This window comes from Felis catus, chromosome A1 (genome assembly GCF_018350175.1).
Source record: "Felis catus isolate Fca126 chromosome A1, F.catus_Fca126_mat1.0, whole genome shotgun sequence".
NCBI lineage: Eukaryota > Metazoa > Chordata > Mammalia > Carnivora > Felidae > Felis > Felis catus.
Genome location: NC_058368.1, coordinates 190,847,067 through 190,863,812, shown reverse-complemented (window position 1 = coordinate 190,863,812; position 16,746 = coordinate 190,847,067). Strand labels below are relative to the sequence as shown.

Sequence of the window (16,746 nt, the reverse complement as noted above, 5' to 3'; positions counted from 1 at the left end):
CGGACGCTTAACCGACTGCGCCACCCAGGCACCCCTTTGTTTCCGTTTTTGAAAGCCTGAGGTTTTTTCGAAATATTGGCTAATTGCATTTTCTATGTTATCTATGTGCTTCTATTTCAGGATGGAATGGGGAACCTGAGAATCACAGACAAAGGTCTAAAACTAGAAGGAGACTCCGAATTCTTGCAACCTCTCTACGCCAAAGAAATCCAGTCCCGACCAGTAAGTTTCTGCTGCAGGAAAAAGGAATGGTTGTTTTTCTTGACTCTAGATCTGGGGAAATTTATCATCAGCCATCAGCAGAGTATAGAGGATTATGGGAAGGAATGGTAATATAGGTAGTGAGATATGCTCATATCTGAAGTCTCAAGCATAAGCACTTGCTGTGGTACCGTAAACGATGATGATGACCTCTCTGAGCCTTTCTCTATTCCTGCCAAAAAGAGGGTAATAACCTCTGTTAATGAACTTTTCTAGATTCTCTGCAAATAAGCCAAGAAAATAAATGTGGATATGCTCTAGGTACTATACAAATCCCAAAAGTATTGCTATCATTTTTTAATTGCCAAGTGCTTTAGATACTATCTTTAGAAACACAGAACTAAAGAACTAGAATTTTGTTTTTCATTAAGAATTTGGACAAGGTAGCCAAGGTTGGTTAGAATCAATTCAGTAATCAGCAACCATGCTCTGAAATGGTACTAATTACTCTGGTCTGGTATTAATCTGGTATTAATGCTCTCTGTTCCATGTACTTTGCTGCTTTGCAGGCATTACCATTACCTAATTTAATCCACAGATTTGTCCATAGGGTTGGCAATTATTGTCACCTCAATTTTACAGATTAAAGAATTGAGCCTGAGTGAGGTACTGTGTTCAAAGCCACACACTTACGAAGTAGGAGACCAGGGACTCCAGTGCAGGAAATCGAATTCCAAAATGTTTCTATTAACCAGAGTCTCCTACTTAAGCTTTTTCTCTCATCTGTTATTTTTGTCATGATAGAAGTGATTTCTGGTTTGCTTTTATTAAGCAATACGATCAGAATTAATTTTTGCTTTTGAGTGTTTTTTTCTTCTCGGTTGTTTCTTTGGCTTTGTTTCTGTGTTTGTCTTTTTGGTGGGGTGGTGGAATTTGCTGTCTGAAAAGGATTGTTAATGCATTTGCTCTTCTGGGATTGGTTCATGCCCACCTGCAAACAAAGAGTAATGTGAAAGCTCCCCGAAGTGTTATTTGCATGGCGTGCATCAATGGGCATAATTAATGAAATTCAGCAACTTTATGCAGTGGGTACTTTTATCTGAATGCTGTCTAAACTACTGAATTCTGTTAAACTGGATGCAACTACTGAATTGCCAATAAGTTTACTTCCTTGTGTGCCTAGTAAAACGAAGGGAGTCGTGATGTTAAAATTATCAGAAAGAGAAAATCACTTCAGCAATCCAATCAGTGATTATAAAATTTAACTGGAACTCGTAGCACACTGAGTTAGCACTAAAGTACAAAGAGCACTATATTTATAGTATCTCTCATCTTTGAAGAAATTACATCCTAGAAGGAATCATGAGATAAGATTATAATAAGGAGGGCTGAGTGATGATTCCATGTTGAACTGAATGGAAATAGTCAATTTCCAGCATTTAAGAAATCACTCTTAGAAGCATTGCTTCGATCTGCATTTATTTCTCCCAGCCTGGCAAGTTGGTTAAATCATCTTTTGAGTTACTAGTTGTACTTTAGATTAGTCTTACCTCTATTAACCTTGTTTTGAGTATTGTTGGCACAATGTTCTATTAGTTTCAGGTTAAAAAAAGTGATTCAACAAGCTTATATATTACTCTATGTTCAGAACAAGTGTATCTACCATCTGATACTGTGCAACATTATTATAATATCATTGACTATATTGTTTATGCTGTATTTTTTATTCCTGTGGCTTACTCATTCCATAACTGGAAGCCTGTATCTTCTAATCCCTTTCACTCATTTTGCCCATCCCGGCTCACCGGCTTTCTGGCAAACGGAGTTGTTCTCCGTATTTATAGGTATGATTTGGGTTTTTTTTAGTTTGTTTAATCATTTGTTTTTTTCAGATTTCACATCTGAGTGAAATCATATGGTATTTGTCTTTCTCATCTGACTTAGCTCACTAAGCAGAATACCCTCTTAAGTCCATCTATGTTGTCACAAATGGCATGATCTCATTCTTTTTATGGCTGCATAATATTTCAGTGTGTGTGTGTGTGTGTGTGTGTACCAATCTTCTTATTCTGGATTAAACTTTTTAAGTCACTAGTTTTGACTTATGATTTCCTTCTACTGGTGATGACCTCTTTATTTATAAAGGGCCAGATATTTAAATATTTTAGACTTCTGTTTTTTTTTTTCTTCTTTACAACTCTTTGAAAATGAAACAATGTTCTTACCTTGAGGGCCACCAAAAAATAGCCTGTAGGATAAAGCTTGCCAAGCCTTCTATATTAGTGATATTTCTGTAAATATATAAATGATCTGGCTAAGCAACATATGGTACAAGAGAGCAGATTTTTTAAATGTTTTTAATATTTTATTTAATATTTTATTTTATTTAATATTTTATTTTACTTTGTTTTATTTTATTTTATTTTATTTTATTTTATTTTATTTTATTTTATTTTATTTTATTTTATTTTATTTTATTTTATTTTATTTTATTTTATTTTATTATTTTTGAGAGACAGAGTATGAGTCGGGAAGGGGCAAAGAGAGAGGGAGACACAGAATCCAAAGCAGGCTTCAGTCCCTGATCTGTCAGCACAGAGTCCAATGTGGGGCTCCGACTCATGAACTGTGAGATCATGACCTGAGCCAAAGTCAGATGCTTAACCAACTGAACCACCCAGGCACCCCAAGAGAGCAGATTTTAAGATCATAGGTAGAATAATTGATTTTTTGCATAAAATATCCTGACATAAGTTTCCTTGGTGTAGAATTAGAGTCATATAAAGGAATTGAAAAGCGTGTTTCAGAAGACTTGAAAGGGGATACAGGTACATCTCTTAGGCCCACGTGCAGGAATTGAACTTTTTGCAAATTTTTAGCCAGCATATCTGAAAATCAATGGCCATATGATACCAAGTCAAAGATATACTTGACAGAAAGCTTAAAAAAGTAATGATAACCTCAAAAGTCTTATTTTAATATTGAAAAATCAGTGAGCTAAATTCCATGCTTTCTTGTCATCACTTAAGGAAACCAGAGTGTCAGAATTGACCGTCTTTCATTGTCCTTAGAAAGTATTCTCCTTTCAAAAAATAAATAGTGAATAGAGCTCTTTAGCTATTCTGACAACAGAATAAATATCTTCTCACTGAAGAAAAGAAAGACCTACAGATATGCATATATAACAAAATCTGTCTGTAAATCACATGAGCTGTTGCTGAAACAGTGCCCGTACCTATTCTTCTCCGTCACGCGCTACCTGCAGGTTGCGGCCATCATCCTATCCTCCTCCACCTACACCCTTGCAATGTCCATCTCTCTCTGCTACCTTTCTCTCTTAGCCTCACATCTACATTGTAGCCAAAGTGGGTGTTTCAAAATGTCAAGTCTCTCCACCTCTTCCCAAAGGATTCTCCATCCTCTTGCCATTGCACCCAGAATAAACTCCTGACTCCTCATGAAGGCCTAGAAAATTCTCTCCTAGATGTTTTTCATAGAGGGCTCCTTCTGGTCATCCTGTTCACAGTTCACATGTTGCCATTTTAGAAAGACCTTCCTCATTTAGTGTAACAGCATATGTGAAACATCACCCTGTTTTTTTCCCCTCCTTGTAACTGTCATCATTTGACATTCTTTCTTGCTTAAGAATATAAATTAGGAAGAGCAGGAGATTGTGCAGATTTTCCCCACTATATTCCCTAACCCTATTGCCATTTCCAGCACATGGTATATGCTCAGTAGATATTTGTAAAATTGAATAATAAATCATTCAAAATAAAGTATCACTTAAATCTGTCTTGCAGAGGAAGCACTCTTAACAGTTTTGCATACCAGGGCAGCCGGGTGACTCAGTCAGGTAAGTGCTCAACTTCAGCTCAGGTCATGATGTCACGGTTTGTGGGTTTGAGCCCCCATCTGGCTCCACACTGAATGTGCAGAGCCTGCTTGGGATTCCCTCTCTCTCCCTCTCTCTCTGCCCCTCCCCCATTTGTGCTTTCTGTCTCTCTCAAAAATAAATGAATAAACATTTGTTTGAAAAACACCAGGTTAGGCACACCTGGGTGGTTCAGTCTGTTAAGCATCTGACTTCGGCTCAGGTCATGATCTCACAGTTTGTTGGTTCAAGCCCTGCGTTGGGCTTTGTGCTGACAGCTCAGAGCCTGGAGCCTGCTTCAGATTCTGTGTCTCCCTCTCTCTCTCTTCCCCTGCCCTGCTCATGCTCTGTCTCTGTCTCTCAAAAAGTGAATAAACGTTAAAAAAAACTTTTTTTTTTAAATATCAGTTCAGTGTACATTTTTAGGCATTTCCTACAAGTATAGTTTTTAAATAAAACCATACTTTGCATATTCTTTTGTACCTTTTTTCTTCCAAATAATATATTAACAGTAAATTTTCTGTATCTAAATAATTTTTTAATAGTTTAAGAGCTTTTTTGAAGCATAATTGATATAGAATAAACTACACCTATTTAAAGTGTGTACATTGAAGTGTTTTTGCATATATATATATACACACACACACACACACACACACACACACACACACACACGAAGTCATCACCACAATGAAGATAATGAATATATCTTTCACCCCTAAGAGTTTCTCCCTTACCCCTTCATAGTCCCTCAACCAACTACCAATATGCTTTCTGTCCTGCACATTACTTTGCATTTCTTAGAACTTTACTTAAATGGAATCATACAATTTGTGTATCTGAATAATTTTAAGAATACATTGTCCACATCACTTTATCAAGATCTTTCAACCATTTATTTAATATTCAAGTTAAAGAAGATTGCGTGTGTGTGTGTGTGTGTGTGTGTGTGTGTGTGTGTGTGCATGTGTGTGTTTGCTTGCCTGCAATTGCTTTGTTTTGGTTGGGCTGGGGAGAGATAGTGGAAGTGGTTCAGGGCATAGACCTTGAGTATTTCCCTTTTGGATGATATCAGAGCACTGAGAAGGGACTGGAGAATAACACACTAAGCATGGCATCTAAGGTAGAATTGGTATCTCTTTGGATTTTCACAAAAAGTAAAAGCAGATATGTAGATCCAAAAGGCAGGAGAGCGATATCAGAAGCTGGTGACTTAATCTATAGGGCTCCCCTTCTTTCAAGCACAGGGGTAATTGCCCGCTGAACAAAACTGGGGTTCTGGTAGCAAGGAATGTGTGGAAGGCCTGTTGGTTAGGCAACCAATAGACTTTGCCATACCTACTGAGTTGTAACCTTGCAGGGCACTCACATGAACCTCACACGTAGCAACTTCCCTTCCTTTCTCCATTCTGGCAGTTTCAGCTTATTGGTTGTTTGCTGATGCACCTGACTGTTGCTTCAGCCACCCCTGGGAGGGTCTTTTCAGAAGAAGTATCTGCAGTATCATTTCCCTGTAGATTACACCTGCCTTTATTTCTTCTGCCCATTGAAAAGAGATCAGTGCCCTGTTGAAGAAGATTACTCAACCCCTCTAAGTAAGGGTAACTAATGGAAGTATTGCTTTTGTGTTTCATTGATCTGAAAGGAATTGGGATTGGTTAAGCAATCCACACAACGTTCAATACTGTATCCAATTTCATTATTGAAGGTTGCAACCCTGTAAAGTCACTACAAATTGATTAGTGTGATAGCAATCACTTTGGAAGATAAATTAATGAGAAAATGTTCATCCCTACAAAAACTTGCATCTGGGAATTAAATGAAAGTCCCAGGACATGCTAGCATTAGCCACATGGATGCATAGCTTCTGTAAGTATTGTGCCATTCAGAAAAAAGATTGAAAAGGGCACACACTAAATTAACTATTCTACCATGACATCCAAAGACCAGCCTGTCTCTAGAAATACTACTTGAGTGCATTAGCACAGAATTTTGTAAAGTTAAAGGATATAATGCCAAAAAAATTCTGCATTTAAATGACCATTTCAACATGATGGTACTTTTTTCTTTTTAATTATATTTAAATCCATGTTAGTTAACATATAGTGTAATAATGATTTCAGGAGTAGAATCTACTGATTCATCACGTACATGTAACACCCAGTGCTCATCCCAACAAGTGTCCTCCTTAATGCCCATCACCCATTTAGCCCATTCCCCCCCACCTACCTCCCCTCTAGCAACCCTTAGTTCTCTTTATTTAAGAATCTCTTATGGTTTGCCTCCCTCTCCGTTTTTATCTTGTTTTTCCTTCCCTTCCCCTATGTTCATCTGTTTTGTATCCCGAATCCCACATGAATGAAATCATATGATATTTGTCTTTCTCATCCTGCTGGTTTTGCTTAGGATAATATACTCTAGTTCCATCCACATAATTGCAAATGGCAAGATTCCATTCTTTTTGATAACCAAGTATATTCTATTGTGTATATATACCACAGTTGCTTTATCCATTCATAATTCAATGGACATTTGTGCTCTTTCCGTACTTTGGTTGTTGTCAGTAGTGTTGCCGTATGCTAATAGTGCTGGCTATTGGGGAGCATGTGCCCCTTCAAATCAGCATGTTTGTATCCGTTGGATAAATACCTAGTAGTGCAGTTGCTGGGTCATAAGGTAGTTCTATTTTTAATTTTTTGAGGAATCTCCATACTGTTCTCCAAAGTGGCTAAACCAGTTTGCATTCCCACCAACAGTGCAAAAGTGTTCGCCCCACACTCATCAACATTTATTGTTGCCTGAGTTGTTAATTTTAGCCATTCTAACAGGTGTGAGGTGGTATCTCATTGTGGTTGTGATTTGTATTACCCTGATAATGAGTGATGTTGAGCATCTTTTTATGTGTCTGTTAGCCATCTGGATGTCTTTGGAAAAGTGTATGCTCATATCTTTTGCTCGTTTCTTTACTGGAGTATTTGTTTTTTGAGTGTTGTGTTTGATAGGCTTCTTTTTAATTGGTAAATACAGTTACAAAGTTTTGGCAAGTGCTACTAGTAGATAGGTTGAATGAACTAATACTAAGGAAACCTTTAACCACAAAGAATCAATTTGGACAAAAGTAGCAGATCCCTACTTTGGAGAGACTGCTCATCTCACTTTGCAGAATGATGCAACTAGATGGTGCTTTTACATAACTTCCCGTGAAGTGACAAAGGAAGGGACACTAGCTACTCTGGGTAGCTACTCTTAAAAGTATGTTGCACCAGGCCTACAACAATGGGAAAGTTGCAAGTGAATTTCTTTTTCTTTCTTTCTTTCTTTCTTTCTTTCTTTCTTTCTTTCTTTCTTTCTTTCTTTCTTTCTTTCTTTCTTTCTTTCTTTCAAGTGAATTTATTTCTATACTCACTTCCAACTATACTTGGGCTGGGCATAGGGGTCCTAGCCCATTACTATATGGAATTTAGAAGTTTAGGGGAGGAGAGGCAGAAAAAGAAGTTGGAGGAAGATAAAAAAAATTGTTTACTTTAAGAGAATAAAGTAGAAAATTATTATATTAGACTTGAGATTTATATGTCTTTTAAATGTCCTTATCCTATAAAAAGTCACATATTTTTAAGATGTCTTTACTTACTAAAACCTGTGTGTAGAATTATGATATCAAAACTAAATGTGGTTCTTAAAAGTTGCCTGTTCCAAGAGACGGTATCACACCATGGCTAAACCTCTTTGCTATATTGTTGAACTTGGATGGCAGCAAGTGCTACCATTTGACAGATGAGTGATGTTTGAGAACCTTCGTAATTTGGCAAATTCTTGTTTTCTTGCTTGTAACATTGGTATTCATGGCTATATCATGGTGGTTGCAAGTAAGATAATGTTTGTGAAGTGCTTAATACAGAACTTGTCATGAAGTAAGTGTTCCAGGAATGGCGACTCCTGCTCTCACCCGTTGCTGATGATGACAACAGTGATGATGAACATGACGGTGACAGTAATTTCCACTACCAGCATCATCGTCATGTGGCCCGCATATCACCTGATGTTTGAACTTGCTCTGAACCAGATGGTCTTTCCTCCTCTTCTCAAATGTCATCTTAATGACAAACTCATTGCCCTCCAAGGAAATCTATTTCCTGTTAAATAGCTTTTAATTTTAATTTTTTCCTTCAGTGAATTATACTCTTCCAATGTTCAATTCATTTGTTTCTCATCTTCTGCTTAAATTATTTTAGTACTGGCACAGTCTTTATTTTTTCTTTGTCCAACCTTTCTGAAAAAAAATACTTTTATAGCACATATCAATTACCTTACAAATGCTTATACATTTTGATCTAGTAATGACATTTCCACTCATTTTATGATCTATAAAGAGCCAAATGTAATAAAATATTTAAATATTAAAACACAAACACTGGTGTTGTACAAAAATCAGGCTAAGTGTTGGTTCATATTAAAGTCTGAACTCCACATATAAAATGGGCTTTGAGGGTATACCACCTTGTCAATATTCATGAAAGTTGAGAAAATACTGCATTCTCCTTGAAAGTCTGAGCTGGTCATTCTCACTGTGGACTTCTACATTTGGATCTTTCATCTCCTTGTTTTATGGAAAGATGAGTTTTTTTTTTTTTTAATTCCATTCTGATTAAAAATAAATAAATAAATAAATAAATAAATAAATAAATAAATAAATAAATAAATTCCATTCTGATTTTAGTATGATATGAATTAAGAGTTTTTCCACCAGCTAGAATTCCCAAGATCTATCTGGGGTGGAGACTTAATTATGGCTGATCTCATCATTGAGATAATATTCTCTACTTCAGAAATCTATGAGAGTTAAATGAAGTAACTTCAGTGACCCACCTTGTGAACTATCAAGTGAGCTGTTGGTATGAAAACCTATGACAGAAGTTGCACCCTGAATCCAGCTCATAGATCTAGTTTATTTGCCTCATGCAGTATTTTTTTTTCTTTTACTATGAATTTTTCTCATATTTAAATGTTTGAAGATTACACATTTTTTAAAAAAAATCTACATTTTCTAATTCTTGTTTAAAAAACCTTTGGCAGAGTGGTTTGATATTTCTAAGGGCTGGAGCTGAGTAGAAGTTGCCTTCTTCAGATGGACATTTGTTCTCTGGTTTGCCACAGTCTCCACCAGGCACTATTGTCTCATACCCAAACTGCTTTAAGGCATTTATTTATATGATGGGGCTCTGAAGTCCCTTGAGGGTACAGCCCTTGGTTTATGGAATAGAGAATGTATAAATCTCGCCATGCAGAGTTCAGAAATTAGGTTGGCTTCTTAAGATCTTAGTCATTTATGATTCACTGTTCCCTAATATTTCTTTTTTGTTTTGGTTCTCTTTTGTGCCCCAGTTTCCCCAAGCAGTCTGGCTCCTGTGGGTTTTGAAATCATATGCAAGCACAGCGGCAAGGGAGAGCAGCATCAGAGCTTCTTGGAGGCTGAGGCTCTGGCCTGCTACGGCCACACTCTCCCCTCCCTGAGACTCCTAGAGCATGCTTTCTTTGGGTCTCTATTCTCTGACCACTACAGAGCATTACTGGGGAAGAGGCAGATTGGGAAAAGAAAGTTGAAAATTTGGATTCAGCATTCTCTGCATGAGACAAAGAAAAGGTGGGGGTGGCAGAATGTGGGATGGCAGACAAGTACAAGCTTTGTCCGAAGAGGCTCTGTTACAATTTAGTTGTGACGAGAAGAGCCATGTCTCTGGTTAGTTGAGGAACCAAATGAAGGCTGCAGTGGTTTCTCCTCAGCAAGCAAAACAGCTTCAACTCCCAGCTGAACATATTGCACATAAAACAGTATTTTCCATGCCACTTGCATGGAACATGAGCATCTTGCTGTCTTTAATTAAGAAGTTAACTGGACCATGAAGTATTGCCCGAGTAAATAAAAGTGATTTGTACTAAGTCAGAGGGGTGCATAAGGCATCTTTGCATTTCTTTGTTCACACATAAATTATGGAGATTATTAAAAGATGGAAGGGTCATCTATAAGCCCATCTGCACTGGGAAGCTGATTGCCGTTCCCGAAATGTATCTCTCTTTTTGTGTGTTGTAATTTGTTGTGGACAATAGTGTGAACCAGCTGCTTACTCATTTTTTTTTTAAAGCAGACAAACAGTCTTGAGTAGATCGACGCTTAATACTATGGTTGGTGTGTTTGTTTGTTTATCCCGGGAAACAGAGATAGTTACTCAGAGGCTTTTGGTTGCCATAGAATTAAAATGGGCTGATAGGGTTCATGTTCTTCCTTTAATTTGGGAGGGATTGACTGTGTATACTTTTCTTTTTTTTTTAATTTTTTTTTCAACTTTTATTTATTTTTGGGACAGAGAGAGACAGAGCATGAACGGGGGAGGGGCAGAGAGAGAGGGAGACACAGAATCGGAAACAGGCTCCAGGCTCTGAGCCATCAGCCCAGAGCCTGACGTGGGGCTCGAACCCACGGACCACGAGATCGTGACCTGGCTGAAGTCGGACGCTTAACCGACTGCGCCACCCAGGCGCCCCGTGTATACTTTTCTTAAATGAAGGTCATGCTGCAAATATAAGAGTTACTGAGGGCTTTGGTCAGAGGTTCCTTAGAACTGTAATGGCCATTTTTAGTAGTAGTTCCAAACTTCACATACAATCTGGGTAAGAACATCTGATTGTATGACTTGAGGGCCATTGGTCAGGGAGACTGCCCCAAATTCTTTCTTACTGCCTGTTGTGATGCCCACAGGTCCACCATGCAGATCTCATTTATTCAAAGACTCAGAAATGTATATTCACGCCAACGCCCTACTGCAAATATTCCTTCTCCCCACGTGCATGCAAACTTCCGCAAGGATTTGAGGTAGCTCATAACTACTTACAGTAACATAGTAACAACAGCTATATTGGGTTAAGATCAGGAAAAATATAAACTCGAATAGAAGGCAGAGGTGGAGACAGTGTAATAAAATACGTGAGACAAACTAGAGCACCTGTGTACTTCCTCTTGCTAAGCCTGGAGTTTGATTATGGAGTTTCCAAACAGAGAGACACAGCCTGTTGGATGAAACCCTCTATGTTTACCCTCCAGAGACTATACAATGTCCTGGATAGGAAGGTGAGTTAAGGCTGGCAGTTCGGTGTTCTAGAAAGTACACCAGATTCCAATTTAAGGAATCTGAATTTTCTTCTTAACTGTCCTGCTGATCAGCACTGAGCCCTCAGTTCTTTATCTGTGAGCTAAAGAGGTTGGACATGATCAGTGGTTTCCTATAATTATTTTTTTAAGTCATGGAATCTTTTTATAAGCCAAATTTATCTGAAACCCCCAAATCCAGACAAGATGGAAGTTCAGCTGCTATGTCTGTGCCATGGCTGGAGCCCTGCAGCCTGTTTTCTTACCTACCCAGTGTCCCTGTCACCAGCCACACGATGCCTATGTGCCAGGAGGGTTCCACAGACCACAGTCTGAGAACTACCAGACTGGATGAAAACCTGGCCTTGCTTCAGCTAGGTCTCTGCTCAGATGGCACTTTCTCATGGATACCTTCCTTGATCACTCTGTCAAGAATATATCCCTTACCTACTAGCTTTGTTTTCCTCATGGTGTTATCATATGAATTACACAGGTATATCTATTTCTATCTTTATATTATATGTATTCTGTCATATAATTATATATTTATATACTTAACCTCTTTGCCACCGCTATTACTTTATAATCTCCATGATGGCAAGGACATCAAAAAGCACTTACTAAGAGATATTTAAGAGCAGGCTCTGGAACACCACCTTCCTGGAATAAAATCCTGACTCCTGAGCAAATTCTTTGACCTTTTCTCTGCTTCACTTTCCTCATTTATAAAATGGGCATAGGAATAGCACTACCTCATAAGCGTATTACAGGATCATAGGAGTTCATTTTTTTCAAATAATTATGTAAATTTTGCTGCTTATAGAACAGTACCTGGGTAGAGCACTATATAAACTTTCAGTATAATAATTTATTTTTTGCTTTGTTTCCCATTGCATCCCTATGTCCCAGGGAAATAAAGCAGATTGTGTGATTGTGTGTGGGTGTGTTTAAGTAAGTGAATGGATGTTTTCTTAGGATACTGCTGGCTCGAAGATTCTCTAAAAGCTTCTCATCTCAGGTAGAGAGACAAAGAAAAGTTCTCTTTTATGGGGCCTTATAGATTGATTGCCTGAACCAGCCACATGCCACGTATTCTATTATGTAGACGAGGACATAAACGGCTATGTGGCATGAGGCCACAGGCAAGTGGGGCCAACTAGGTGCAAGAGATAAAAGTGATATGAAAGGTACTAAAAGCCCTTCTTCCCCTACTTTGCAGTTCGGCCTGGCTATACGTCTTGATTCATGCCATCCACAGGCCAATGTGAGCTCCCAAGAGTGGAGCTGTGTGTTACAGACAGGAAAGTTTAAGAGAATGAAATTAGCCCTTCCAGCCCTTCAAATCTTTGAGCTTCTCTTCATCATCACTATGGCATATCAGCGTTGTCTAACTCCTGGTTTCACGAACGTCCCAGCAGCCGATAATGACTAGTCAGTGCAGGGATGTTTCGTGCTTATCTCATAAACAACATTTAGGAGGGCCCCAGAGAGAGTCTCCTGTGGTTTGGTTTATGTTCCTTTAATGGTAGGAAGAGTCCTACTTGAGCTAGGTGGCATCTCTTAGCCAATGATATTTGCTAAGTTTTGGGGAGTATGATGGAGAGAGGAGCAAACTGTAAGGAAGAAGAATGTAATGCATTCATAAAAGTTTTATTGTTCTTCACTCCGAAAGGGTTGGCAAAAATATCACTTAAAAAAAATGCCTCAAGGGGCACCTGGGTGGCGCAGTCGGTTAAGCGTCCGACTTCAGCCAGGTCACGATCTCGCGGTCTGGGAGTTCGAGCCCCGCGTCGGGCTCTGGGCTGATGATGGCTCAGAGCCTGGAGCCTGTTTCCGATTCTGTGTCTCCCTCTCTCTCTGCCCCTCCCCCATTCATGCTCTGTCTCTCTCTGTCCCAAAAATAAATAAACGTTGAAAAAAAAAATTAAAAAAAAAATGCCTCAATCGAAACATGCTCCTCTCCTGACAACTTTTGTCATACCCAGCACTTTATAATTGCAGTGGATATGTTGCACTTCTAGTCGCAATTTAAAAAAAAAATGTTCATTTGTCATAAACGGTGATAATTTTTCAGGAGATATAATTTCCGAGGCTGGAAAAAAAATGCCTGTCTGCCATATGAAGATACAAGCAACTACTTCCTTTTACTTTGATTCTTTGATCCCCATCAGCAGCTGAGCATAGCCTTTTTGATGCAGTGCTCGGTAAATTATCACCAGCGATGTTTTAAATGGCAGTTGCCTAAATTATGAGTGCAGGACGGTCCATTTCCATGAATGATTCTGTTTTTATCAGCAGTGATTCTGCCTCTAGGCAAATACCAAATGGTCCACCAAGTAAATGAGGCTTTTAAGACTAATAAATATTTTGCAGATGTACTTGTTGCATTTTGGAGAAAGTAGAAGAAGAACCAGTAGACTGATTAAAAAAAAAAAAAACACCATGTTGAAAAAAATGAGACAAGTAGACTACTCTGTTTTTTCCCCTTGTTTTATGCAATAAGGTAGATTTCTCTCTACCTCATAAGCCACAGCTTTCATTTTGTAACATCAGAGTCCTGGGAATAAAAAGTAACATCTCTACAGTAATAGATAAGTACAGATGGCCCGATAATTGCAGTTTTCCAATTTTAAACTGTGTAGATTGGTTTTAGCACTCTGTTAAGGCTCCGACAGTTATGTTAAGAAATATGAGAGTAATGTTACAGAACGATGAATTATCCTTAAGTACCACCCCCATTAATAGTTGAGAAATACATGAATACTCATATCATTGGATAGATGTATAGTTTCAATGTTTGTTTCTCACTTATGTTGTTAACAGAGGTTTTTCATTTATTTCTCAGCATTCTCAATAATGTTTTTCTTGTCTTCCCGTGTGAGTTTCCTGAGACGTGGAATCCTCCCCATGCTTTTGACTGTTGCCACAAAGAGTTCACTGCATCACAAAATGTTTCATTCATCATATCTAAGCAGCACTCTGGTTAGGGAGATACAGGAAGAAGTTTAATGAAAAGAAAACCAAATTTGACATTGTATCAGAGTTAGTATATAAAGATGGCCAGTGCCAGCTGGATTGTGCAAGACAATTACCCACCCTCTGTGGGTGAAGTAGTGGGAACTGTTTCTGTCAGGGTTCCTACAACCCCAGCTGGCCCCTGGACTCATTATCGTGTGGAATCCAGCAATGTGGATTATATGGGCAGGTTACCTGTTTTTGACTTTTAAGTTGGCTCATATGGCAAAAAGTGCATCTACTTGAAAATCACCCCTGAAAAGTCCTTAACACCACCGCAAAGTATAGTATCCATGGCTTCATGTACACAACCTTACACAATAAACTTAAGGCCAGGAAAACCACTGAGGCTAGGCTAAGTAGAGGAATAAAAGACTCTACAGATGCCTGGAGTATTCTGTTGAGGAACTAACAAATTGCTACCAGGAATTTGAGAGTGGTTAGACAATTTTAGTATTGCTGAGGATATGCAAGTTTTCACTGTGTTCTTTTAATACTGAATATCTGTAACTTTAATACTTATTAAAAGATTTGCTGTTCTGGAGATTAAGCGAACTCATAGGTACCAAATCACCTAGCAGAGATTTCTGCCCATGGTAATTGCCCATATATGTGTGCTGAGTTTGAATCTAATGTGTTTAGGCCCTCATGTTGTAATAGCTAACGGCCACAGTTCTAATGTAAAATTATATTTTATTCTTTATAGTAACCATAGAAGGAACCTATCATTTTGATCCTCTCTTTAGAGATGAGCAAATACAAGGGTTAATGGAGAACACATCCCTGACATTCCAACCCATGTTGTCGTGACCACCCATATTCTCAACTGGGATGCATATTACCTTGGATGGTAAATGGTACTTAGATGTAAGCCAGTGCTGTTTACCTGACCTGCTTTCCCTCCAACCCATAGAAACATGCAGGAACCTTGCCAGTTGCATGAAAAGGAGAGCGTCTTATTTCCTTTTGCTGCCAACTGCTGTCTGGCCATTCCTTAGTCCCTTTCAGATGGCCTCTGTTCTCTAGGCTTGCCTCACATAGTCACAGCTTCCTTCGGAAGCCATTATTTTCCCCAAGGCACTCGTCTCCCACTACACCATTACTTTTCCCTGGCCATGCCTTGTGTTAGAATGTTATTACAGTATCTGTTTAGAAATAACCAAGGATCCATGTGCGGAATAAGTCTGACTCTGGGAAAATGCCAGGATATTCCCCAAATCTTAAGTTCTATAGCTCTGACTTTGTCCAGAAACTTAGACTACAAGTTACCAGTTCGTCATTCTGAGCCCATCAAAATGAAACAAATACAAAGTTGTAAAGATCTCTAGATATTTCAGATTTCCAAAGATCTGGCCTTTCTTAACTCTGGTTCTTGATGGGAAACTACAGAACATAGAAAATATAATTGACTGTGTCCCCAGTTCTTCCTTTTCATCGAATAGCTGGTAGCATCGTAGATTCATAGGAGAGAATTAATTTGTTACATGTAATGGATGTCTTAGGGCATTAGGGCTTAATCACCTCTGGGAACCCCTTTGGAGATAGGATTCTGTCTTCTTCATTATAAATTCAACTTCTCTTACAAGTTCTTCAAATAAAGTACGTACAAGATCCCACTACCATTCTTATTCCTTGAACCGTTCCTTCATTTCTTATGAACCTCAACTGATACTTGCTGTAGTACCCCTACAGTGCAATAAGGAGTTTTGAGTTGCTTTTCCCTGTCGTGTTTGTTTCTTTTTGAGAGAGAACTTGCACATGCTCACGCAAGAGGGAGGTGGGGGTGGGCGGAGATGGGGAGACACAGAATCCGAAGTAGGCTCCGCACTGTCAGCACAGAGCCTGATGTTGGGCTCGAACTCACAAACGGTGAGATCATGACCTGAGCCAAAGTTGGGTGCTTAACCGACTGAGCCACCCAGGCACCCATGCAGTAAGTGTTTTTGGATAGAATTTTCTTCTTCTTTTAAGATGAACACTAATCTCTCTTCACCTTCACGTATTATAGTGGGTGTGCATGGCAGTCAGTGTAAGAATGTACACTGTTAATTTGTATGTTTTCTTGGTCCAGTAGTCATTAATGGCAGGCTAGAGAATAAATGAATTGTTTTCCTGATCTTTTGTATAATTGGTAATTAAATGCAGACACTGTATTTGGACACCATCTATCTGTCCATCATTCTGCGTTGTTTTTTACAGTGAAGGTTTACATGATGAACTTGTCTGGTCCTACCCACCTCCGTCAAGCCATCTGGTGTGCCCCACACTACACCAGCAGTGCACAAAAGTGGAACTCTGACTTCCCCATGTGTTCACAGTCTTGGTGTAACTAACTTTTCTGTGTGTTCAGTCTTAGTGTCACACTGCTTGCCTTTGCTCGGCCTCTACTCCATTTCTGAATTGCTCTTGGCTTTCCCCACATCTAAATCATCCTTCTGTTGTGGCCTTGCCCTGAGCTGGTTCATTAGACTCAGTTCTGCTTCTCCAACTTTGACGTATACATTCTTCTTTGACG

General features: G+C 38.8%; 1 protein-coding gene across 7 annotated transcripts in view; it reads left to right on the top strand.

Moving 5' to 3' along the window:
* Window positions 1-16,746, top strand: part of SGCD (sarcoglycan delta) — a 946,774-nt gene that overhangs the window by 731,726 nt on the left and 198,302 nt on the right. For all 7 annotated transcript variants that reach the window (XM_019839908.3, XM_045036411.1, XM_045036400.1 and 4 more), the window contains one exon: window positions 121-222. In XM_019839908.3, coding sequence (XP_019695467.1) covers window positions 121-222 — 102 coding nt within the window. The remainder of the gene's footprint in view (window positions 1-120; window positions 223-16,746) is intronic.